Source organism: Barbus barbus (genome assembly GCF_936440315.1).
Source record: "Barbus barbus genome assembly, chromosome: 18".
NCBI classification, from domain to species: Eukaryota; Metazoa; Chordata; class Actinopteri; order Cypriniformes; family Cyprinidae; genus Barbus; species Barbus barbus.
Window position 1 is genome coordinate 20519322 of NC_136746.1, and position 27315 is coordinate 20546636.

The 27315-nt window shown below is 37.5% G+C and overlaps 2 protein-coding genes across 3 annotated transcripts; both read right to left on the reverse strand.

The window, feature by feature from the left end:
* Window positions 1-5164: 5164 nt before the first annotated feature.
* On the reverse strand, window positions 5165-6673 carry LOC306884520 (delayed-rectifier potassium channel regulatory subunit KCNS3-like; the record flags this gene model as incomplete). Its single annotated transcript, XM_079440452.1, has 1 exon — window positions 5165-6673. The coding sequence occupies one exon, from the start codon at window positions 6671-6673 to the stop codon at window positions 5165-5167; it is 1509 nt and encodes a 502-aa protein (XP_079296578.1).
* A 2395-nt stretch (window positions 6674-9068) lies between these two features.
* Window positions 9069-26585, reverse strand: LOC306884515 (WD repeat-containing protein 35-like). 2 transcript variants are annotated; one of them, XM_079440444.1, is made up of 29 exons: window positions 26315-26585; window positions 25973-26090; window positions 25757-25828; window positions 25581-25673; window positions 25079-25207; window positions 24377-24510; window positions 24036-24201; window positions 23801-23949; window positions 23138-23263; window positions 22872-23057; window positions 22715-22741; window positions 22339-22395; window positions 22173-22233; window positions 21291-21435; window positions 19961-20030; window positions 19621-19674; window positions 19430-19539; window positions 19090-19306; window positions 17300-17380; window positions 16995-17131; window positions 15258-15461; window positions 14244-14390; window positions 13963-14095; window positions 13728-13838; window positions 12572-12736; window positions 12280-12420; window positions 11838-11994; window positions 10788-11028; window positions 9069-9667 (listed from the first exon to the last, which is right to left on the reverse strand). In XM_079440444.1, exons 1-29 carry the CDS (start codon window positions 26336-26338, stop codon window positions 9517-9519), a joined length of 3606 nt encoding a protein of 1201 aa, XP_079296570.1. In that variant the 5' UTR covers window positions 26339-26585; the 3' UTR covers window positions 9069-9516. The 2 variants fall into 2 exon arrangements, with proteins under 2 accessions (XP_079296570.1, XP_079296571.1); XM_079440445.1 differs by lacking the exon at window positions 22339-22395.
* Between the last annotated feature and the right edge of the window lie 730 nt (window positions 26586-27315).

A 27315-nucleotide genomic window follows, 5' to 3' on the forward strand; every position in this document is an offset into this window, starting at 1 on the left:
TAAACAAGCACAAGCTGCTGATAAAGCAAATATTGGATTCTGACGCTATCAACTTTCTCACTTTCACTAAAAAAGCAGCAAAGGCACAGTGTGAGCATTAACCAATGACCCAGAGTTTGTACACTCTTAAAAATAAAAGGTTCTTCACAACAATACCATAGAAGAACCATTTTTGGTCCCACAAAGAATCATTCGGTCAAAGATTTACCTTTTTATAATCTGAAGAACCTTCTTTTGCCATAAAGAACCTTTTGTGAAACAGAAAGGTTCTTCAGAGATGTTAAACCATTTAGACAAAAAAAGGTTCTTCTGTGGCATCGCGAAACACCTTTATTATTAAGAGTGTAATTTATTCAGAATTAGGACATGCTGTCAGATCCCTCTCGGGAAACAAGGGAGCGCGGAGACAAGGGGATTCCAATATATCCTTTATTTTTAACCACAGACAGCCAAGGCGCTTGGGGAGAGACGAACATATACGACGTTCAGACCGGACACAGGGGCTGGGAAACACAGGGCTTATAAACACTAGGAAATCAAAGGGGAAGAACAGAAACAGGTGCGGAGTAATTAAACAGGGCTAGGGACTAATCAACTCATAATGACAGGGAACGAGGAAGGTCAGATATAGACACGAGAGGAGGGGGAAAACAAGACACAGGACTGACACACACATAGTACTATTTAAAGTTTTCAAAAGTGACATTAAAGACATTTACAAAACAATTATTTGAAATAAATGTTGTTCTGAAGGATCATGTGACACTGAAGACTGGATTCATGGCTAATGAAAATTCAGCCTTGCATCACAGGAATAAATTACATATTAAAGTATATTAAAATGGAAAACAGTTTTGAGGTTTTACAATATTATTGTTTTACTGTATATTTATCAAATAAATGTAGCCCTGGTAAGCAAGAGAGTTATTTAAAAAAAAAAAAAACATAAAAACTTACTGCCAACTATTTTAGTATTATATAACCTTTTATTTAGCTTTTTCCAATTAAGGAAAACAGTGTCCCAAAATTAATATTTGTATCATCAACTACTTAACTTTAGACTGGCTTGGCAGTCCAAACCACCATCCACTTGTGTTATATGGAAAAAAAAAAATCTCAAAAAGTTTGCGTAACAAAAGAAAATGATAAAGGTTGGTATGACACAATAGGTTGGGTAAATGATGAATAACTTCTGAGTAAAGAAACTTATTTTGTTAAGCATTCAAACAAGGAAACAAGATCAATACATATACATACTATGTGGACAGGTGACCTCCAGTTGATGAGAACAGTGTGAAGTGTAGAACCGCCCAGCTGAAGACCAAAGGGGGAGATGGAACACTGGTCAAGCATGTGACTTCTTCAACATTCCAAATTCAATTCTAGAACTCCAGGTGATTGAACACGACATCACACCAGCCCAGCCAAAGATCTATAACATCCATATCAGCCCTGCGGAACAGATGGGTCTGGCTTTAGTAAAGTGGTCTGACAGCTGACAGGCAATCTTCAGATTGTGAGAAACAGGAGTCTGTTCTGAGCTGTTAGTACAGCTTCAGCAGGAGTTGGAATGCCGTCAGTTTCTTTGATCATCAAGAAGATTGGGAATGTTGCTTTCAGGGTAGCTGTATTGATTTTGTCATGTCACAGATTTAATTGAATCATTCAGTTTAGCTCATCAGTGTAATAGATAGCATGAACCACTTATGTTTATAATCTATCATACACATTTTTGATTAGTATTATTATGCTGGTGTCTAAATAAACATGCTGTCTTTTGTGAATAACTGTAAAAGTGACATTACTCTTCCAAATGGTTAGTGAGTCGAGTCAACTTGTTGGCTTGTTCACTGTGATACTTCTCATACCTCAAAAAATCACCTCTCTGTTTTCCCCAAAGCTTCAGACACTTCTTTTCACAGCCTTTTTACTCTATTTTCATCCACTGACAGATGATTCCATCCAATTTCCTATGTGTGAGGTAAGAAAGAATAGAAGGGAAAGCAAGAGACGAGAGAAATGGAGAGAGAGAGAGAGCAGGATGTGAACTGACCCATATAGAGGAGATGGTAAATTGCTTGAGACAGGACTTTATTCAGCAATGAAGATGTTATGCTTCCAAACTCACCTGTTACACTGTCATTCGGCTGATGATTTATGCAACAGTTGGATTAATTATATGTTAAAAAGCAGTTTAACTGGACATTTGTAGGTGCTGTTAAGCTGGTTTATCACCCGAGCAAACAAAGAAGTTTTATGACCAGCCATCAACATAAGCAGCTAAAGGTAAAATGTGTCATTTCTGCGGTCTGATTGAGCAGAGGCGCTTTGGCGTGTTAACCTTGTCAACTAAATTAATGACAAAAATGTTCATTGACATTGGGTTTTCTGATTAAATAAAGATGAGAGGAAAAACATCATGATGATACATAACAATTTTGAATTAAAACTTACTCTTGATGAAAATGTCAAGGAGAAAATAACACTGCTAGATTATTGTATTAACAGTACACATACAAGGTTTTTGAAGAAATGTAGAAACAATATTACTGTTTCAAATAATCTAATCATGTCATTGTCCTGCTTTCATCAAACTAAAATTAAATGCATAATTAAAATAATGTAAAGTCACCTGTTCAAATGTTTAGGGTCAGTAAGACTTTTTAATGTTTCTTATTCTCATCAAGGTTGCATTTTATTTTAATATATATATATATACATACTAAAATAAAAATATAAAAGCTCATCCCAAACTTTTGAATGGTAGTGTATTTGTGTATTTCTGCCACAAGACAGACCAAATGTCTTTCTCCAAAAAATAGAAAATGGGGAGAAAATGGAGAATTTCTTTTTGCAGTTGTGTTTGGTGCCAGTAGCGATGCAGAAATTGCACATTTCACTTCTGAAGAACTTTAGCTTTCTCCTGGGTGAAAACCCATATCCTAAACCACCAGCTCATATTGTAACAGAACAAAGATAACGTCAGAGGAACAGTGCTGTGATTGCATATATATTTTGCAACAACATGCTCAGGTTTGTGTGAGTTGTCCAAACCAATGGTTTGAACAAGAAATGTGACTCTTTGCGGTGGCCTCATATTTCTTGCTTGGAGGAGAGAGAGGAGTCACCCTGCCACAGTACACGGCATGTAATCAATTTCTAAAAGGAAATTATTTATTGAAACCTTTTCCTATATACTAACAAACAATAACCACATTTCACTCTGTATTTTTTAAGCACTCTAATTGCAAAATCGCTAAATCCCCAGTATAAATGTAAGAGTGTGAATGAGAAGTGTAATGAAGGACATTTTTCTATTTCCAGTCACATTCCCCTTGAAACTTGACCGAATCTCTGAGTTTGCTGAAGCTGAAAGGGTCAGTTGCACCATTCGTGTAACTCATGAGACATTCAGGTCTACCCCTAAACACTTGAGCACACAAGTGTGACATATTGATCAATGGGCACGTCTCAGAGACCGATCTATCCAAGTTAAAGCCACTTGCCAAATGGATGCCGTTTCAGCAGTAATACATCCCCTGTGGCAGACAGCCCTAACATTTGGACCTCGCTTCCTGCTAATACAGCCTACTGACATAAGTCACTTCAAAAAAATGAGAGAGACAGCAAGATGGAGAGAGAATGTGTTCCCTCCGTGCAGAGGACAAAGGATAGCCGAACCTGGTGCTCCATAAGGCATTATTGATAATACACTAATGCAATAATGCATAAGGCATTATTCATGAGACATATGAGAAGGTGGGACAAACTTACATCTTTTACATTTTAAGCTTTTTAATTAAGTGTTTCTTTACAGTAAGCGAAAATTCACTTAAAAAACTTTTACTCATGTCCTTCCAAGGCCGCATGAATGCCTTTCTTCTGTGAAAAAAAAAAAAAGCTATTTTGAAAAAAATAATTCTTTCCAATCAACTTGTATAGAAATCATGCTGACTCATTCACAAATCAGGATTCAACTTACGTCAATTATGGTTCTCAAATTAATAGTCCACTGGAAGCAAAGGCTTTAAAAAAAAAAATAATAGCAATAATTTTAGCCTGCTGACATAGTACAGCTTCAGAAGATTTAGAGAATTGAGCACAACTCCTATCAACTACTCTTTCGTTGTTTATTTACTTGTGTTTAAGCCCTCTATGGAGCCAGGTGTTTTTATAGTTTATACTATAAACTGCATTGTATTGAAAAGAGCTGCATTTTATGTTTCACATCAAAATAACAGAATATGAATTTCAAACGAGATGGGGTTTTGTAGATTACATAATTTTCATTTCCGGGTGAACCGTTTCTTTTAAGATCCTTCATCTCTCTACAGACCCATGCATTGATTTCAGAACAAAGAGCAGAGACTTAAATGGACTGTACATCAACACTTTATTCAACTGTAACATCTCTTTCCTGCTTTCTTCTCTCCTTTCTCTTGTGGCCTCTCCTCTCTCTTGTTGAAATATGCATGCACTCTTTCCGTCCTTCCCTCTCTGATGGACACATTAGGGAGTATGGTGTACACCAACATGCCATCTGAAGTCCAGCATTTTAGATGATGTCATTGCCTATAAAACATTTAAGCATAGTTCTTTTCCCACAGGCACTGCAGAAAGGCTTGTAATTAAATGAACAGCTTGTCCGAAGAATTAAAAAAAAACACCTGTCAATCAGTGCTGTTAATTGGGTATACAGCATCACTGTTACTGCTAGCCTGTTGTATAGATTAGTGTCCATAACAGGTTCTGATCCATAAATAATGGAAAGCTCGAGATATTTTCACCCTGAGAACTAAAGAGAAAAAGTGCTTTTGATTGAAGTAGGTCCAGGAGTTGCTCAGTAAGAAACAAGAGCCTCGAGTCTTACGGTCCTGTAGTGTTTCCCTCAACATGTGCTGCAAATCTAAACAAGGAAGTTTATTTTTGTTTCTTCTCACCCTATTCATTTGAGGTTGTGCATATTACCATTTATGTCTGGTTTCCTCAAATCTTGCCCTGGAGGTACAATGCCCTGCATAGTTTAGCTCCAACCCTAATCAAACACACTTCATCAAGGTCTTCAAAATCCCCAGAAAAATCACAGGTAAGTGAGTTTGATCAAGGTTTGAGCTAAAATCAGCAGAGTAGTGGCCCTCCAAGACCAGATTTGAGGAACCCTGATTTATGTTGCTTTGTCAGCCTGTGGCATCCCAGTAGGGCAGACAATTTCAACATCCTGAATGCTGGAAGCATCAGTGACGTCTCCCTCACTCCCTGTGCTACTCTTGGAGGACGTGCTGCGCACCAGAGAAGTCATCTTTTGTCCGTAGACGTCTCCTATGTAAAGAAAAGGCATGCTGAGATTTGGCAGTTTTTCGTCCTCTGGTTGGAGCTGGTCGGACTCCACCAGGGCTTTCTGTCTCTGGTAGTACTTGGAGAACTTGTTGAAGATGATGCTGATGGGAAGCGCGACTACAAGCAGGCCGCAAATGATGCACAAGGTGGCGATGAGTTTCCCGGCCAGAGTGATGGGATACGTGTCGCCGTATCCCACCGTGGTCATGGTGATCGTCGCCCACCACCAGCCCACCGGTATGGTCTGCAGTTCTGACTCTTCATCCTCTTTCTCCACAAAATAGATGAGCACTGAGAAAATGGAGATTCCCACGGAAAGGAAGAGAATGAGGAGTCCGACCTCGTGGTAGCTGTGACGGAGCGTTGCCCCAAGCGACCGCAGCCCGACCGAATGCCGTGCCAGTTTGAGGATCCGAAAGATACGCATGAGTCGCAGTATTTGCACGACCCTTCCTACGTTCTCAAGCTCCTCGCTTTCCTCAGCATCCATGGTTTCGAACACCAACGTGGCATAAAATGGAACAATAGAGGCAAAATCAATTATGTTTAGCGCATTGCTTAGGAATTTGCGCAAACATGGTGTGACAGCTAATCGGAGGACGAACTCGATAGAAAACCAGAGGACGCAAAAGGTCTCAAACACAGCAAACACTGGGTCCTCCACTTCTTTGTCATTAACGTCCACCTGGTGGAACTCAGGCATGCTATGAACGCACATGGCTATAATACTCATCAGTACCACACTCAGTGAAAACACCGCTATTATTTTCGCTGAGCATGAGTATCCCGGGTTTTCCAGTCGTAGCCAGATTTCCTTACGCCTCTCTGAGCACCAGGTGCCCTCAAACTTTTCCAGGTCTTTATCAAAAGCCGACAGTTCCTCCATAGATGAATCTAAGCTGTCCTGCAGCTGGTTCTGCAGGTCATCATCATTTCCCCAGTCTTGATCCCCTGCGTACACTTTCTGTTCTTGAAATCTGTTGCTGCAGCAAGCGTCCAGGTGAAGCTCCTTGATGCCCCAGTATTCCAACTCCTGGCTGAAGCTAAACACACACAACTCTTCCATCAGGTGAATCTTTCCAGTATGATAGAAATTGAGCACGTAGCGGAAAAAATCTGGATTTCGGTCGAAATAATACTCGCGTTCGGCTGCTGCATAGTCATCGCAAAGCTGGAGAATAGCAGCCTCTGAGCTGCAGTAGAGAAGTTGGGCCAGTCGCGTGTGGGGGAAGCGTTGGAGGACCACTCGTTCCACTTGCTGCTTAAAGCCGCCAACATTGAGGTTGATGAAGCTCTCCTCAGGGCCTTGGCGGTGCAGGACCTGCCCATACACCATGATGGATGCCAGAACATGAAGTAGTAAGTGGGACTGTTGAGCTAAGCAGTTTTGGAGAGACTCAGCTATGGCTGCATGCCTATAATGGAGGAAAAGAAAAGCCTGATTACTGACCTGTTGCTATTGAACAAACATAAATTCCTTCCTGCTCATCAAAAATGTCATCTTTCACTGTACTGTACTCAACTGTATGACAAGACAAAAACTTAATCCGATTTAAATACGCAGACAGAAAGACAGCTAATCTATTATATACTGCTTCTAACTGTAACAACTGTGATGGGATAAAAGCATTCTGGAGCCCAATCAGCCTTTATAGCTGCTAATGGATATTGATTTTGCACAGTGTCGTAAACAAAACCTCAGTGATTATTATGAGCATTTTTATCACAAACTCTGACTTTCTTTTCCAGCAGTACGGGCACAAAGTCATGTGAAGATTTCAGGACATTCAGTGAACACTTGACAGTTCTGATGTGCAGTGCTTCTATAAAGTTTAAAAAATTTATATTTTTATTCTGAGATGATGAAACATTTAAAATAGGGTCTAAATGTCTGAGACCACTAGTGACCACTACTTTTTTATTATTATTAAAGAAGTAAAAAAAAAAATAAAAAAAAAAAATAAAAAAAACACTATCTTCAACATCAAGCGAGAGAGGCTGAGTTGAAAATGAAGAATTGTTTTGCATTAAAAAAATTATTATAATAAAGTCAGCATATGTGTTTGATTTTCAAAAAGCATTTGGTTTATCCCTCTTTTGCTTTAATGGCAGCAGCATAAACTCAAGTTTGTGTAAAACTCGATGATCACGTTCTCCAGCATGATTTGAGAAACATCCAAAGAGCATCTTGTAATTTAATGGAAACTGTCTGTAAATAGTGAAATTAAGAACGTCACAAATTTACTTATTTGATTAGTGACCTATAAATGGTGCAAAAACTTAAATATTTCTTCTTAAACGTCATATAATTTCCTTTTTCTTTTTTAATGTATTATTTCAAGCTTTAATTAAGATTTTCAACTCCAGATTTTCAATATTCTTCAGAATTTTAGAAGTGTGTATGCATGCAATAATTCAATTTGTAATGCATAAAACGTAAATGAGATTTGATAGCAACAAAAGTAACTACAGAAAAACGGCATTCCCACTAGACCTCAAAACACCAAACTGTTCAATTTGGGAGCAACATCAAATTTCTAAATGACATATTTAAGTTTCTGCGAGGTGCAAGTCCGCGCGCTCTGCCTGGTGGAACTCCGGCTCAAAGGGCAGCAGTGGAGTTAAGTTCAGAAGCAACACTGCGTAACCCAGAATGCACAGAAGCAAATGTCACAGTTTACCTGTCTTCCTTTCTTTTCTGACGGCATCAATGAACTGCAAAGACGTTCGGTGTGGATATTGCCATCTTCCAGCGCCTTCCTTGGTAGAGTCGAGCCCGGTGTGCGCTCGTTCGCAGTGTTTGCCCCATGTCCCGCAGCAGACTGTGTCGGGTGGGACACTTGGCACACAGTGTGCCGCTAACGCACTCTCGGTGCCTCGGGGCAGCTGCGCGTCCGTGCGTCACTGGCCCGTGGCAACTGAAACGCGCTTGCGCTTTGCGTTACAGGACGCGCCTCCACATGCTCCACGGAGGAACAATGATTGAGTGAAAAACAATCGGAGGACAGAGAGGTGAAATCAGGGCTAGAGACCACCCGTGAAGGGCAGTTAAAGGATTAGAAAATTAATAAAAGCCTGAGATTAAAGATCCCTTGAGTTACTGCTGAGGAAGACAGCAGAGGTCGGATGGATTTTGTGAAAAGAAAAGTGTGTAATTTTAATAATTTTTTCAGGACGGGTGAATATCAGCATCGACGTAGGCTACTGCAGTTACTTTAAGGAGTGTGAAGTTATTATATCATGTAAAAAGCGAGTGGTTTGTCAACACGTTGACTTTCTTCAGTGAAAGTATTTCTCCCTGCGCAGCACCTGTCGCACGTGCAGAGAGGAATTGACAGATGATGCCCTCTAGAGGCCGTCAAGAGTACGCCGTTTTAATGTTACTCTGTAAAGTATGTTTTGTTTTTTTAAAATATGTTCACCCTAAAAAAGAAAAATGGAAAGAAAAATAAAACTATTATTTTCCAATAAAAAAAACAATGCCGTCACCTATGCTCAGCGAAAACACTATAAATGTATGCAACAAGTGTGAGAATACATTCTGCCAGAAGCATTATTAGTAGCCTACTCGAGAGCGTCTGTAGAGGGCAGCAGTGCGTGACATACGAAAGATACTATCTCTAAAAGTTTCACTGGACATGTGCCTAAAATTAAATATGCAAATTCTCAATTCAAATCAGAACTGACAAAAGTGAACAGCAAAAGTCCAAGAGATTTGAGGCATTTTTTTCCAAGTCTTTTTGTAAATATAGGAACATTTATTTTAGATTACAAGGCAAATTGGTGTTTATAGCTATTGTTCAATCAATGCTAAAATAACAGGATACACTGAATCCATTTCATTTTTTTTTTTTACTAAAAATCGTTACTAATACACACATACAGTTATTAGCCAGAAGATTAATTCCTAATTTTGCAAAGAGTTAAACAATGTTTAACTCATTTTTATTTAAATTTTCGAATTGAGTGGAATGTGATGAGTCATATAAGAATGTCTTTAAGAATGTACATGAAAATGCCATATATAAAAAAAGAATACATTTACATGATAATTTGTTTGAACATTCAAATTACATATATTTTAAGCCTCTCTTGTGGCAGAGTTTGAGTCCCACAGTGCATCAAAAAGACTGACATTTGAAGGAGCAAGAGTTGAGCTTGGGAAAGAGATGGGAAAATCTAACCAACTGGGGAGTGACAGAGAGGACAGAAGTTGTGTTGTGTGATCTCCTGCTCCACAGCACAGTGCTTACACACACTGCACATCCAGAACTGGTACTCCGATATCACTCTTCCTGTCACTATACAGGTGGGCAACTTGCCCTCCGGCCTGAGAAAGAAAGGAAATAAAAAGAGAGATAAAAAAAAAAAAGACAAAAGTCAGAATGTCACATGTTAGTTTAGCACTATTTTACAAATATAATTGGGACTGTTATTTCACTGACTCACATTTAAGTTTTGTGCTGATTACTATTCACCTTACTACTGGTGTAAATATTGTGGTATAATGGTAAATTATCTGGGCCAGGTTCTGGCCCTTAAAAATCACTTAACTCTGTTATTAAAATAACTTTTATTCTAAAACTTTACCCTATAATGGTGTGTGATGTGTATATGCGCTTCTGGCATTTGCAGAGAATGAATTATAATAGGCTGTTTCAATGAGATTCAATGATACAGTATCGTTCAAAATTTGGGGTAAGATTTTTTTTTTTTTTTTAAAGATGCAGCAAGTGACAGTAAAGGCATTTATAATGTTACAAAAAATTATTTAAAATAAATGCTGTTCTTATGAACTTTCTACTCCTTAAGGAATCCTGAAAAACGAAAATATCACAGTTTCCACTAAAATACTTTGATAACATAGTAAGAAATGTTACTTAGGCCCCAAATCAGCATATTAGAATCATTTCTGAAGGATCATGTGACACTGAAGACTGGAGTAATAATGCTGAAAATCAGCTTTGCCATCACAGGAATAAATTACATTTTAAAATAAATTGTTAAATGGATATTTTAAATTGAAATAACATTTCACAATAATACTGTATTTTTAATGTAATAAATGTAGCCTTGGTAAGCTTAAGAGACTTCTTTCAAAAACAAAAAAATCTTTCTGACTCCAAACTTTTCAATGGTAGTGTATTCAGTAATCTTCCCACTGTTTTACTACAGTTTCCAGGAAGAACTGTGCTGATGTAATATTTTGAATGGTCTGGAAATTTCCAGGCACCCGGCACACCGCAGTGATACGGGCCTACGTCATGCATGTTGACCCTTATGCCACTCATCTCACACTACTTTACACTTGCGTCACTGTGACCTCACAGCTCTATCTATCAGCCGTGACGAAGGATCCGCCTCAGTTATCGGTTAAACGGGGCCTGAGAATGTTTCCAGTGGTTGTTCACTCTTGTAAAGTACATCTGGCTGTTGCCTTCCTATCTTACCCATCAGTGAGACTGTCTCGCTGGCTTTGCCGGGTGTCTCGAGGACTGTGTTTGGTGAAGATCTCCAGGGCCAGGTCTTCATAAAGCTGCCTCTGATCTGGAGTCAGTGTTTCCAGAGACTCCAGCTTAATAAAAGCACGTGAGCAAGTACCAAACGCACAGTTGGCAGATGAGCAGATGGCTAGCAGAGAGTAAATCTCCACAGCAGGGATAATGTCCTCATAGTCACGGAGATGGAGAGCTGGAAATAGAGGATAAAGCAATTATTGCATTTCTTCATATATGAAGAACAAAAGATTTTAATAAGAGACACCTTTGCTGCTCACTGAATGTTAAGTTTCATACTGTACAATATAATGTTGTAATGCCTAAATTCACTTGTAGCATTTTAAACAATTGAGCTATGTGTTTTTACTGTTTTTTTTTTTACTTATTTAGCCAAAATTATATAGAATTTTAATATTGGCCATTTATTGGTTATCTGTCATGACAAAAATAATGATCAGTTGATTAATATATATTTTCAGAATATCAGTTTATCCCTAACTTTAATAGATTTAATTAGATCATTTTAAGATTTTAATATTAGTATGCAATGAAAACACTGCTAACTGAAAGACCCACTAACCCACACAAATACATGCATGCATGCACACCTCTTTTCCAGGTGGTCCTGGATATGATATAATCTGTGGTTTAAACATCTTGTCTAGACCTTCATGTAAGCAAACGTTTTTTGTGAGTGTGTATGTGTGGACTGAATACTATAAAGACTTCTCCGAGTTTGTTTTTTCAGTTCAGGTAAGCGATTTAACACTTTATGAGCGCAGACAAGGCCAGACATACCATGCATGCATTCACACACACACAGATTGTCACATAGATTCCTCCGAATAATTATATGGACATTATCATTTTCAGCAAATGTATAATTTTGTAAAATGTATAACAACAGATTGCACCTCAAAATTTAAGTTTGAGTGACTAAATAATGTAGTAATATTCTCCTAGCAAGTGTGTATATGCTATCACATGGGTTTTAAGTATTACCTGTCCTCATGGCCGCGTCCACCTTGCCTTCGTACAGCTGTCTCTGCGCAAGCAGGAAGAAATGATAGGCCTCTGCCCCACGCCAGGCGTCATCCAGGATACGGCTGTCTGAAGACGTCTCATCTTCCTCTAACAGCCCTGCTAATGCACTGGTAGCCTGAAATAAATCACACACACAAATTACCCACCACTAGGCTGTAAATGAGCCCTTCATCACAACTGATTTCCTGTCCCTCTGGTGCTGTTGGACTCTGAGGCAGGCTGCAGCTGCAGACCACACCAAGAGTTACCAACTACCACAGCTCTGTGCAAAGATCACAAATGATAATAAACCTGTACTTGGTTAGTCCTGTAATGCATTTAAACTACATCCAGCACCTGGAAACAAGTAACAGGAGTTCAGAATATGTACTTTATGAGGATGTGTGAACAGTTAGATTACCTCCGATTTCTTGCCCTTGATTTTGCTTTGCTGTGAACTTTTGATCTGGGTGTGGAAGTTCTCCACCAGCAGGGCGGCAAGCACATACAACTTCTTCACTCGCAGTGGTCGTGTTCTCTTTTTTGCCTCTTCTTCTGCAATCTGAGGTGAAATAAAGTGTGTCATTAAAAATATTTTACGGTTACAAAATATCCTGACTTTAAATGTGAAGAGTGTACATTTTTGCAATTCCATCATCACTGGTTTCATCCCCACTGACAATGTTTTCTCATGCAAGTTGATACTAACATACCTTAAACATGAGTTTGGCGGCATCCAGGAAGTGATGGGCTTTTCTGTAGAGCTCTACAGCCTCTAGAGTTTTGTTTTTCTCCAGCAGATGCGAGGCGTATTTGGACAGCAGAGGCCCAATTTCCTTCATACTGTGGTCTTTGGCAAGTTCAACAGCTTTGTTCCACTGAAATGTGCATACAATTAAATAATACTATTTGTCATATGCAAACATGTAAACATTGATCACAGACAGGTTTCATGAGCAGATGAGAGTGATGACGTTACAGCTGCATCTGGATCTTTGAGTAGAACTGATGATGAGCACTGTGATCTCTCTGAACCTCTCATTTAAACTAATGGCAGAAACATCATTATCTCTAAATGGCCAAAAAAGCCAAAGAAAAGGCAATGAGTCAGAATGTATTCAGTGAAGAGAGGGAGAAAGAGGTCTTTTGAGAAATGCATATTAAATAGGGCTGTCAAAGTCTTTAAAGCAGATAACAGATAATAATTATTTAATTCACTGTGTGATTTCTAAAGACTGATGAGAAATGTTGCAAAAGAAACAGCATAAGTGTGCGTCTGTTTATGTGTTGTTTTCAGATCAGTACGTTTTGGAGAAAATACCTTCTTTATTGAATCATTTGTTTAGAGATGATATCCAGAGAAGTTGAACAAATGTAAAGCTTTATGCAGACTTTGTACAGTTGAATTAATTTATAAAAGACAAAAAAATATTTATCAGTAAGTAAAGGACAGCATCATTTGTACAAGTGTGGCTCTTAGATAAACCCCTTAGATAAAATATATGTAGGAATTAATCCATAAAAGTGTCCAGAAAGTTACTATATTGTTTAATATTACTTTATTATTTTGTGTTTAGATGTTGGAAATATATATTCTGAGTTGTCTATCAAATGAGACAAGAAAAGAGTACTGTTGTTCTTTGTCTTTATCTTTGTTCTTTGCCTTTATTTTTTTTTCTTTAAAAAAGATCCAGATTCTTTAACTACAATGAACAGATTAATCATAATTACATTTTTAAATCAACTGACAACCCTAATATACTGTAATACTAGTATAATTCATACAATTAATATAATATGAATACATGTTATACCTATAACATTCATATCTTATCAAAACCATACAACAAGCTGTGTATAAACACTCACCTGGTTTAGATGCACACAGGCATCCACAGCTGCTTTGGGCTGGTTACATTTCAGAAATGCACTGACGGCCTGCTCACACATTCCCACGGTAACAAGCATCTGACCAATGTCCTACACACACACACAATAAAACACATTTCAAGCCATTAAGACAATCTGTACCAGACATTACTGCTTGGTCTGTTTTGAACAAATTAGAAAGAAGGAGAGAGAGAACAAAGATGAAAGCACCCACTGGTAGCAGTTTATGGTTTTCTGGTAGGGAGTTTGCAAGTCTCTCCAGACCATCATAGTCCTCCAGCATATAATAACATTCAGCCAGACGCTCCTGATTACGACCCTGAAGGTAATACTGCACTGCATTCAACCTGTGGAACACACACATTTCAAGTCTCTATGTCAAAACTCAAACAATTTATCAACTTAAAAGCCTTTGTTTTAATGGCTTATGCCTAAATTAATGTATGACACTGAAACAGACTTTATACAACAGATACCCGCACTTAAACAGCCTACCATTTCTGTCTGTCTGCAAAATAGTCTCCAATGGCGTTGTAGGCCTGCTCCAGAAGAGCATCATCAGAGTCACCTGATCCGGTCTTCAACAACTGCAGAACCCTAAACCAATCACCGAGCTTTATACGCAAACCTATCGCCAAATCCCTAGAGACCAGAGGGAGAAAGATGAAAGATGAGCATTCCAAAAAAATTGATTTCTGTTGCTTTTTCAATTTAGTTAATTAAAATGTTTGCCATAATGACAAACTAAACTACAGATCCAAACCAACAGAGACACATTTGGAAATTGATTTGAGTGTTTTTTTCAATCTAAAAATCATTCATCCATGTAGTTTATTTAATTTAGTACTCCATTAAATTAAAATATGGTAATTTCTTGTTGTATGCCAGAAGAAATATGAATAGCGTTGTTTGGTAAAAAGCCAAAAAAAAAAAAAAATTGGGGGGAAAAAAAAAGTATATAAATGTAGAAATGTAAATTTTGTAATATTGTAATACAGTGTTAAAGTAAAGACTTCACCAGCAAAGAATGTACAGTGAACACTATGTATACTATTGAATCCTTATAACTATTTATATACTATTATATTTCTTGACATTTTAAATTGGCTTTTCATTTTTATCTTTAGCAATGTTTTTATGTGCTTTTATCATTTTTTATAAAAAAATATATATTTATATTTATTTTATTTCAGTTTCAGCTTTCTTTAAGCTTTTCATTTTATATTGATATTCTTTTCTTTTAGCTTCATTCAAATTCTTGAAACAGTAGTTTTAGCTAACAACAACACTGTATATTTCAACTGAATTATTTATCTTTATATAACAAAATTAGAACAAATCAGATTAAAATATTGTTTAAAAGGTTTTGTGTACATTTTTTCTCAATTTAATCAAGTTCATTTAACATTATTATTTTTTAAGTGAAGTGTTCTTGTCCACAGAGATTTCACACAGGATATGAATCTCCTCTAGGTTTATGAATGACAGTATGCATATGTCTGTGTGTACCTGCGGTCCATGTCCAGGTACATCCTCTCTGCCTCCTCAAACCTGCTGAAGTAAGCAGCTACCTCGGCTTGTTTCATGGCTTCACTCTGTAGGTTGCTCAGTCTCTTCACAAATTCAATGCCCTGGTAGTCTCTACAGCGCACAAACGCCTGTTCAGCCATCTTCAGATCCAGCTTCTGCAGCGCTGCTTCTGCCAACAGACGCCTGGAAGTGCATGCACAGATACAACTGACTGAATTTTCAACCGTCAAATACCGAAGGTCTGAAACTTCACAGAGAAGACTTCAAATCCCATAACCGAGATTACATGACACACAGAATATGATGCATTAACTCTGATTAAATTATTTGTTTGGAGTATTAGCATTTGTATCATTTTTTATCTCAACAAAGAGTAAACAGCATTCTAAATCTGGACATAAACAAAATTACACTGTTAATCTTTCAGCTACATACAGCTAAATCTGTTTGACTGATGACACCCCGGACAGTTTTAGAGAGCTGAGCCACAAAAAGTGGCCAACGAGGGTGAAGTGACTCTGTCCGGGATCTTTTCATGCACTCATGGAAAGCTAAGAAAACCTTTGACCTCTGACCTCTGACATGTTGGCATGTTAAGGATGAGCAAATGCAAACAACAGAGCCTTTAAGCTCTCACGCTCGTATTAAAGCAAACACACACAGACTGAAAGAGAGAGCTGACACAGCTCTTGTTTTCTTTACACTATATTCCTGTAGGATTCCTCCTCCACTTCCCATCTGACAGCATTAAAAGCAACTCACTTGATAATGTACTAAAAAGTGAATCTCCATTTCCTGTTCACATTTCACCCCAAAATCAAATAAAAACAAAAAGAAAGCTACCTTTAAAAATGCAGATTAAAGACAACATAGCAAATACTAATATAAAAATATTTAAATATAAAGAGTAATATATAGATATTTTTCTAGATTATGGGGTTAAACATGATCTGGATGTGGTCTTAACTGGTTTTGAGAGATTCACTTCTAAATTATTCAACAAATGGTGAAATTGTAAAGAGTCCTGTCAATGTATGTTAGATCGCTGGGTTTACCTCCCTGCTTCTGTAGCAAGAGTTCAGTCTCAAATTCCTCCTTGTGCTGTGAGAACTGACAGAGCCACTAAAACTCCAGTGGTTCGCTAAATCAATAGAGCCACTCCAAGACTGCCATGCTTTATGACTACAGGTAACATCGTTCTCTCTTTCATCTCTGTCTTAGATGATTTATTTTAAAAAAATGAACACAACCATAAATAATTGCAGAGTAAAGTGCCTGTTTACATCACAGTTCATTTTATTCCAGTTTATCCAGGTTTCTCTTTCTTAAATGGTCAGAGAGGTACTGAAGGACAAAGCTCTCCAGAAGCCAGAAGTGTGCTGTCTTATTGGTTTCATCTTGTCCTGCCAGTGCCAGGATCACCATTCAGATCATAAAACTGTAGCTCACACTTCATTCAGACTATAAAACTGGACCTCATACTTTCCACTTCCAGGAAACGCAGACATTGCCATGTTGCACACTCTTAAATCTCTAAAATGTATAACAAACACAGTCCTGCTAAACACATACACAATCCCACACAGTATGTTTTCATACACTGTTCTGTACTGCCTATGCCTATGCTTTCATTCATGTACACTTTCCGTGTGTAGGTATGCTTGAATAAATAACCAAACTGCCCCATTTATTGTGTGGAATGAGTGTGTGTCTCACCAGAGACGTGGATGGGGATTGTCCTCGATAAACTGAGAAGCATCTTCAATTCCAACCTTTTCAATAAGTGCCCTGCTGTCCCTCAGCGAGCGAATCTCGAAGTTTATTAAGTAATCTTTATTTGGAACTTCTGGATCCTGAAAGATTATATAAAATTATATTCAGTGTTCACAAAACTTTACAAAGTAAGATAACATTTAGTTTGTTCATTTCCATTATAAGAAATCTCAATTTTAAAATTCACAAGTTAAAAATAAATTCATATTCAACTACGAATTGATTCAACCCAGTATATTCCAACCAACCCTCATAATCTCATCCAAAAGAACAGATTTGATCTCCAGATCCTCAAAGTGGCAGATGAAGCCAGACGTTTGAATTGGTTCCTGTGTTCAAAACACAACACAAATAAGAGCTTGTTAGGAGAATACTCGCACTAATACTGCTGCAAATTAAAACAACTGAAGTAACAGATTGCTTAAATTAGTTCAAACTGATTCATTAAGAATGAACATATATATCTGGGTTGTCATATATATATATATATATATATATATATATATAATACATACACACACAGTGGTGTGAAAAAGTGTTGGCCCCCTTCCTGATTTTTTTATTTTTTTGCATGTTTGTCACACTTTAATGTTTCAGATCATCAAACAAATGTAAATATTAATCAAAGATAACAAGTAAACACAACATGCAGTTTTTAAATGAAGGGTTTTTTTATGAAGGGAAAACAAAATCCAAATCCACATGGCTCTGTGTGAAAAACTGTTTGGCCCCTCCATAACTGTGGTCTATCACACCTGAGTTCAGTTTCTCTAGCCACACCCAGGCCTGATTACTGCCACACCTGTTCGCAATCAAGAAATCACTTAAATAGGACCTGCCTGACAAAGTGAAGTAGACCAAAAGATTCTTAAAAGCTACACATCATGTTGAGATCCAAAGAAATTCAAGAACAAATGAGAAAGAAAGTAATTGAGATCTATCAGTCTGGAAAAGGTTATAAAGCCATTTCTAAAGCTTTGGGACTCCAGCGAACCACAGTGAGAGCCATTATCCACAAATGGCGAAAACATGGAACAGTGGTGAACCTTCCCAGAAGTGGCCGGCTGACCAAAATTACCCCAAGAGTGCAGCGGCGACTCATCCAAGAGGTCACAAAAGACCCCACAACAATATCTAAAGAACTGCAGGCCTCACTTGCCTCAGTTAAGGTCAGTGTTCATGACTCCAACATAAGAAAGAGACTGGGCAAAAATGGCCTGCATGGCAGAGTTCCAAGACGAAAACCACTGCTGAGCAAAAAAACAAAGGCTCGTCTCAGTTTTGCCAGAAAACATCTTGATGATCCCCAAGACTTTTGGGAAAATACTCTTTGGACTGACGAGACAAAAGTCAAACTTTTTTGAAGGTGTGTGTCCCATTACATCTGGCGTAAAAGTAACACAGATGTTCAGAAAAAGAACATCATACCAACAGTAAAATATGGTGGTGGTAGTGTGATGGTGGTGACAAGCACTTTTTCATGCAGGGCCATGTGGGTTTGGATTTTGTTTTCCCTTCATAATAAAAACCCTTCATTTAAAAACTGCATGTTGTGTTTACTTGTTATCTTTGATTAATATTTAAATTTGTTTGATCTGAAACATTAAAGTATGACAAACATGCAAAAAAAAAAAAAAATCAGGAAGGGGGCCAACACATTCTCACACCACTGTATGTATATATATATATATAATATTTGTGAATATTGCTTCTAATATGTGAACTGGACCTGTAAACTACCTATCATCTTTCTGTGCATGAAGAAAAAAGCTCTGCTGAATCTCTGCAGTGGGTGGTCTGATCTACAGGCCATGTGCTCTGTGATTTACTGAAGCTGACATGTGAGTGTGCATGTGTGTTTGTTTGAAAACGGCAGCACTTCCTGAACCCTGTATCCTTAAGAGTGCAGTAGCTCTGACAAAACTGTCACCCTTTCTTTCTTTCCCTCCATTTGTGTTTTTTCAGTCATCCCGTTTTCCCATGCCACAATACTCAACATATATGCAGATATGAATATGTAACTCTTTCTCCGTCTCACCTCAGGGTCCAGGTTTCTAAAGACATACATTCTGGTTTTTTCCATCATGGAGAACAGATCTGGGTTGTCATTAGCCCATTTCATATCCCAGACATCCTTGCGCTCAAATTTAGATGGGTCTCCAGCTGTGGACCCGCCCTCTGCATCACCTGACGAAGCCCGTGTCTCTACGTCCAAAAATGTCAACACGCCCGTAATGTCTATAATAGCCAGCCGGCTAGAAAAATACAATTATTTCACTGCACAAGCAGGAAAAAGGAGTGATTAGTCTAACACTGATAGTGCCAATATGGCCTAGAACTACAACTGGAGAAGAAAAAAGGAGAGAGAGAAATCAGACCTGGAGTTACAATTGAGGGACAGTTGATACGGTCTGGAGGTAAGGGAATATTTCTGCAAGAGGCTGATGTTGGGCAGGCTGTATCTCTGTAGGATACCAGACTCACGGCCCTGCGGACATCACAACCACATATCAATCACGCAGAAACTTTGAGATGAAAAAGCATGTATCCTTGTGCAAATCAGACGTACCACTATAAGCATTCTGTCTGATGCTGTAATGCAGCAGATTTGGTCTCTGGTGGCCTGAAACAAACAAAAAAACAAACATCTCACTGTCATGACCCTTTTCTCAGAGCTGTCATATGAAAAAGTGGACTGCAGCCTCCATACTTCTTGGAAATACAAGTTTAGATGACATTTGGATCACTCAGAAGCATCTTATGTGACTGATGTCACATAAAGATGTGTGGATCAAGGAAAACATGATAAACAGACTAGCTGAGCAGTGTTTTATGACAGCTTTTCCCACTAATCCTCTCACGAGATACTGAGAGAGCCACAGGTAAGTGTCTGTGCTGAGTGTACTCACTGTGAAGGCTTTGGCAAAGTTCAGTGTCCCATCCGATGTTCCGCTTGGACTGTCATCGATGTGATAAACCCTAGAGAAAAGAGTCAGCAAGACAGAGTGAAAAGAGACCGGTGTGCCGGTAATAGAATAAACAAGAGAGGCAATGCCTTAGTCTATTTATATCATGTGGAAGGGAAACAGAACACTGGGTCCCGTTCCAGTCTGTGTGGGTCGCAGGATTTCATCACACAGCCATGAACAGAACTTTTCCAAAGTGTTGCCGTCAGCGAGCACACCCTCACACTATCCTGACAGACAGACAGGCAGACAGGCCTGCCCACAGACTGTACGCCTCAATAAGGAACATCACTTCATCTGATGAAAGCTTATTACACAGAGCTGCTACTTTCATTTAGTCTGAGACATGGGACAAAGCATGTACAACAAATTCAAATGCAGTTAGTTTTTGAAGAAGCTATATGTCCACTCTGAAATAAATCTTAATGTTAATTAATATGTTCTTAAAACAAAAGTACCATTTCATTCTTTTTTTTATTATTAAAATTATGACTATCACTATGTCCTCTTTTTATACTTAGCAGAAAATAAAATGATTACTACTGCATTTAATACTTGTGTATTTGTTTTTGACTGACAATGTTGACTGGCAGGCATAGAAAAATTAAGGAAATCAATACATTAATTGAGCAAGCATGCATGAAATTGATCAAAAGTGAAAAAACTTTTATAATTATATGTTTTTATACAGCCATTATATGTTAATAGCAATATTTACATCTATTCCCCAAAGATTCCTGGAAAAAATTAATCACAGTCTCCACAAAAATACTGTATTAAGCAGCACAAGAAACATTTCTTATTATCAATGTTAAAAACAATCTAAAACTGATAATAATAAGAAATGTTTCTTGAGCACCAATTCTGCACACAAGAATGATTTCTGAAGAGTGAGTCAAGACTAGGGTAATGGTGGAGAAAATTCACAGGGATAAAATATATATGTAAATATAAAAGAGTTATTATAAATTGCAATAATACATCACAATATTACTGTTGTACTGTATTTCTGATCAAATAAATGCAGCCTTTGTGAGCATAACAGATTCAAATGCATGAAAAATCTTACCGATCCCAAACTTTTAAATGGTAAAAGAGCTCTTGAATTTCATCAAAAATATCTTAACTTGGGTTCCAAAGACGAACGAAGGTCTTACGGGTTTGTAACGACATGAATGTAATTAATGACAGAATTTTTATTTTTGGGTGAACTGTCCCTTTAAATTCCCCTTTAAGCACTGGTGACCCACTACTGGTGACCTTTGACCCTCACCTCTCTCGACCTTCCTTTTTTGTCTTGGCGACCTGGTTGATTTCAAGAGCAGTGAGTTTCTTGGCCACACGATACTGCCAAACGTAAAGTGCTTCCTTAGATGCAGAAATCACGTGAGTCTTCGTCATAGTGACAAACAGGGGGTCTGTGGCAGTAAACAGAGAGCCAAAAAATAGTGAAAGAACAGTTAGAATGTATTCAAATAATTTTGTGGAAAGTGAAGGAAGAGAAATTCCTTTAAACAGTTACATCATTATTTTTTTTAAAAATCAGGTGACATTAGCTTATCTATACATCAAATCTATCTGTTGAAGGTTTGTGCGATTTCAAAGGCAGTTGAAAATCACACAAACCTTTATTCAGAGCAGGATACAAGGACAGATTTCATCTAAATATATGTTTTTCTATGAGTAACTACAGATTCTGTTATGTGTTGCTGTTCCGACTCTGAAATCTGTCCAGAGATCAGGCTGAATGTCTGGAACAGATCTGCTCTCCCAACCAGGGGAGGAATTTAGCGGGATGCCTATGGGAGTGACAGGAAAGGAGCCGCGATTCCCACCGCAACTTTCACACTGTGTAATTTATCATGCACATCTAGTCAGTAAAGCCGGTTTCTTGTTTAGTAGTTAATCGCCATCACCTGCTTTCGGATGGAGCTGCAATTACTACACAGGGGCATAGTTCACTGACAAGCTAGGCAATATTGCGTTCATAATCGAAGGTGATTCGTCAGCGGCACTGTGTAGTAATTGCCGCTCCATCTGAAAGCAGGTGATGGCGATTTACTGCCAATCACTGAATCGGCTTTACTGACGAGATGTGCATGATAATCGAATTTGATTAATTGCACAGCCCTAGAGTGAAAAATGTTTTACCCACCGATGTCAATATATTTAGAGTCCTGTGGGGTTCCAATGGAGTTACACAACACCAGAGCATACTGTGGACAAAGGACAGACAGGCATCTCTTTACTGCATAGGTACACTTCACTAAATAGCATCACGTAAATATCTGAGAGGCTTTTTTTGCTGATGTTCATAATACCTTTCTCCTCTTAGACCGATCCCTTGAGGTGTTTTGATTGGACAGCTCATTAAATGCCTGCGGTAAAGCAGTTGCATCTGGTGCTTAAAAACAGCTTTCTCAGTTTTAATGTAATTAAATTCTACATTAAAATATTTCTGCTGTCCTCTGTCCTACTGAACATAGCCCTGGTTCAGAGTTGCTATTAGTTGTTTAGTTCTTACTTTGATCTGTATGTTCTGTATCTGTATTTGATCAGGTTTCTCATGGTCTATTAAAACAGCTACAGTCATGTATTATTGTTAAATTTCTCCTGTCTGTAACTTTCTGATGTCTGTGATCAGAGTGCATATGAAAATATTTCATAGCTTTTTACTAGATATAAGAGGTGTCTTACCGTAGCTGATCCAGCCTCAGTGTCCTCCTGAAAAGAAAAAAAAACCAACAGAATTTTATCAAATCACAGATATGACTTTTTATTTGATTTAAAACAATATTCGAACTTACAATATCCCTCTTCATCAGAAAAAAAGCTGAACAGATCCCTGTGGTACCTGTGGATGTGTGTCATCCGCTTTGGTGGCCAAAATGCAAAAATCTCCACAGGTGGTGATGGACATGAGACTCTTGACGTATTTTACAAACTTCTCATTATTCTTAGTGTCCCAGAACACCACACTGTACTCCAGCCTATCAGGCCGTGTGTATGCATACACCACTGTGTTACTGCAGTAACCCCACTACAGAGACAGAATAAGATGTTATTTCAGAGACCAAAAAAAAAAAAGTCTCTTATAGCCATTATTTACAGCTAAATTACCTTGTAATCTGGCCGAATGTTAGCAAAGTAAATGTAAGAATCTACAGCAAGGCCAATTCGGAGTCCTCCACCTTCCCATGATACAGCAGTCATCTGCTTGCCCGGAACCTTCAGAGTCCTCAAGTGCTAGACACGTGGTGACATCAGACATAAGTGCATCAACAGTAATATTGTCATTAAAAAGTTTGGAGTGAGTATGATTTTATTTTTTTATTTTTAAGTAAATAATACTTTTATTCAGAAAGAATGCATTAAATAGACCGAAAGATACAGTAAAGACATTTCTTGTTACAAAATATTTCTATTTCCATCCCAAATAAATGCTGTTCTTTTGAACTTCGTAGTCATCAAACAATCCTGAAAAAGGTATCACAGTTTCCACGAAAATATTGTGGAAACATTGCTAATAGTAAAATGTTTCTTGAGCAACAAATCAACATATTAAAATGATTTCTGAAGGATCATGTGACACTGAAGACTGGAGCAACAGCTTCCGAAAATTCAGCTTTGAAATTACATTGTAAAATAAATTTTAAAAAAATCAAAAACATTACAAAAGTCTTACCAACCCCAAACTTGCGAACAATTGTGTATGACAAGATATATTATCTTTGTAGAATTTGAAATGTGTCTGTATGAAGCATGTGTGTGATCAGTACGCACCTCTCCAAATGGTGTGTAGAATTGAACAACATTCATGTCTTTCTCTGCTCCGCTGTTTCTGAGTGACCCTGCTAAAGCTAGAACACTGCCACAGTGATTCCACTGGATACTGGCCACATGCCACATGCCCGTCTCGATGATCACAGGACCTGCACACACAATCTTACTCAGATCTGCACTAGAATGTATATCACTTAGCGTGCACAAAGAGAGATAAAGAAATGCATAAACTCACTGTCATCACTTTCGTGCCTCATCACTTGGCAGTGCCCGTTAGTGAAGCAAACAGCTAAGCAGGGGCAGTCCGGCTCCAGATACCCCTCTGTGCCAGGGTACCAGTGAATACCTGCTATACTAAGGGCACCTGTTGCATTCGCCAAACAACTCATGGCCATCTTCATCTGGGCATAAACACACACAATAAGAGCAAAGTTGTGTTTTTAATAGCAGTACTACTCAAACTGACTGGATAAAAGTGGAAAACTTCCTCAGGACACCCAGAGTAAAACTAGTAGAAGTAGCTGATTAAAGACACAATGATGAATGATGATGTGTTTCCAGCATCTCAGCACTCACAATGAAGTTCCCCTGGTTGTCGTAGATGTGGATCTCTCCATTGGCCATCCCAAACAGCAGGATCTTACTGTCTGGAGACCAGGCCACGTGTGCCAACTGGGTCCCCTTAAGTTCTTTACCCCAGATCCTGTTCCCTGCAAAATCACAAAACAAAACAAACACACACATTTATATTCACAAAAATAAAATGTACAAGCATGAAAATTCCAATTATATAATAAAACAACAAACACCAATATCTTGATGAATTAGTTGCTTTTTAATAAATAATAAATTAATTTAATATTATAATAAATAATGTGAATAGGGTAAAACAAAAATGAATAGATATCACCACACTACCCCAGTTGATTGATTATATTAAGAATAACAAATTTTGTATTACATTTTCTTAACTGTTATGTATATATCTGCAAATGGCCTTTAAAGATGTGTAGTGTAATTGAAATATACAGACACAAATAAATAAAGCAAATAAATGTAAGTCTAATTTATCTAAAAACTCTTGTATTGTGCCAAGTGTATTTTGGATGTTTTCTTTCCACTAGTCTTAAACAATGCTATGAAACCCAAAAAACACAAAATCACAAATTTGTCCAGTGTATAAAAAAGGGTTTGTATGTATTGTTTTGACTACAAAATAAGATAAGAAAATAAATAAGAAAATAAATATTAATATAATAAAAACAGTCCTGTGCTCACCATCCACTGAGCCCACAATCACAGCACCATCCTCGTACACAATACAGATCTTCAGACCATCAGCATTCCAGCTCATGCTCCTCACCACAGATTTATTCCTGTTATTAATCATTTCTTCATACCATGAACCTGTTTGACACAAAATCACAAGTCAAGTCACTTTTTTTTTATATAGCACTTTTAACAATACAGATTGTGTCAAAGCACTGAACAGTATCAAATTGGAGGATAGAGAGTCAGTAATGTATAATAATAAGATTAAACACTCAATTTTCAGTTAAAGGTATTTCATTATTGAATTCAGAGACGTCATTGTCCAGTTTAGTTTAAATAGTATCTGTGAAATCAAATTGACGATAATCGCTAGAAATTAAGTGTCACAAAAACAAGTGTCACACACGGTTGCACACGCACACATAAAAACAGTGCATAAACAGGTTGGAGTTTTATATTCATTAAATATTAAAGTATTTTCTATATGGTGTGTTAAGGGACTGTGTACCTTTGTAAAGCATCCAGACAATAATGAGTCCATTCTGGTCACTGGTGGTCAGTTTCTGGTATTGTTCATTCCAAGTCACAACCTGCACTGCACCTGCATAGCAAAATGAAAACTCAGGGAGTCAAAACACACAAACACTAGTACAAACTGAGCTGACACATCTCTGTCTTTCTTACCACTGTGTCCCTCCAGTGTTTGATTCATAGAGAGGTTGCTGGGAGCTGCCAAGCCTTTCAGTTTGGCATCATCTAAGAAAAATAAATATACTTAACTATTGGTTGATTGATGGATTTCATTCAAAGTCCTATGTTGAATATACAGAAGTAAACCATTCACATTGGTATTCGTCTTTTGTCTGTCCATATAGAAATACTGGCAGTTCAGGTTCCCACCTGTATAAGTCTCAAGTTTGAGAACTTTTAAAAGCCCATCCTCTCCTCCACAGGCGATGAAACCCTGGTCTTTATTCCAAGATACACACTTTAAAACGGTATTGTTTGGAATCGCAATCTGAGAACACACAACAAAGCCAACGGCCCTTATAAACAAGTTGCATACGCAGATAACAGCTGTCATTGTCATTAAAAACGCCTTTTTAAGAAAAGCAACTGAAAATTACTAACAGCAAACCTGAAAAACAAACGCGCGTTTAATTGGAGAAAAATATTCATACAGCAGTAACATTGTTATAATGCTAGCAGTAATACAGTTATAATTCAATATTTCACGATTACCTTCTTACTGAGATATATAAACATATTTGCTTTAGCTTAGCTTGCTAGCCTGCCTCAGCGTTGTGAACCAATTTTCTCTCGTTTTTTAGGGGGATGCTAAAAGTTTTTGGGTCCCGATGACTTTTTTCGATTTCAGCGTTGTCTTCTTTTAAATGAAATGTTTAATAAATCCGTTCTTCAAGGCATTTGAATTTTCGGTGTATGTTCCATGCATGTACGCCGCAGTAAAACGGTTTGCTTGGTTTCTAGGTAACCAAAACCCGGAAATGATGTTTACTTAAGGCGTTCATGGTATTTGTAGTTCTAATTCTCTACTCGTCACTTTATAGTACACATTTTTAACTAAATCGTTGGTAATAATATTATTTAAATTAATTCCCAATTGATAATAAAATTTGCTTATCTGAACGAATTTTTAAGCATAACAATTATAATTATGGGTAGCAGACATGAAATAGATTATGCAAAGCTGCCACTTCCTGCACAATGGCATGTTAAACTCCATCTCAAAGTAATTTAAACAGCATTTTGGTATTTATTCAATAGTATTCATTAGCTAGTTACAGAAAGTAAGCTAAGGCAAAAACCTTTGCAATAGTTTACAGTCACTGTCACACCAAGCACTTCTATTATTATATTGTATAGTCTTTAGCTAACCCATTACATAATGCAAAGACAACACAAAACAGAAAATAGCATCAAAGAATATTTTTATTTGTTAGAATTTGTTCATATATATTTTATATATGTGTGTACAAGTATTTAAAATAGATAACAACATAAAATGATGTGTGTATACTTTACATTTTACTAATACCTTTAATATTTTCCCAAAATAAAAGGAAATTTACTTAAAAACATGTAACACTTTGTGTCAACAAAGAATTTGATATATGATACTCAAAGATCATACTCAGAACATAATGAAATCTAAAATAATTATAAGCACAATATGAAATAGCCTACGATTAAACAAACAAAATGAGAAATGCATGGGATAC

Coding starts and splice junctions, on each gene's coding strand:
- LOC306884515 (XM_079440444.1), bottom strand. CDS start 26,338: ATGTTTATATATCTCAGTAAGAAG. Junction 22,742..22,871: donor CGGATGACACACATCCACAG/GTACCACAGGGA, acceptor TTTTCTTTTCAG/GAGGACACTGAGGCTGGATC. Junction 21,436..22,172: donor CTCTAAATATATTGACATCG/GTGGGTAAAACA, acceptor TTACTGCCACAG/ACCCCCTGTTTGTCACTATG.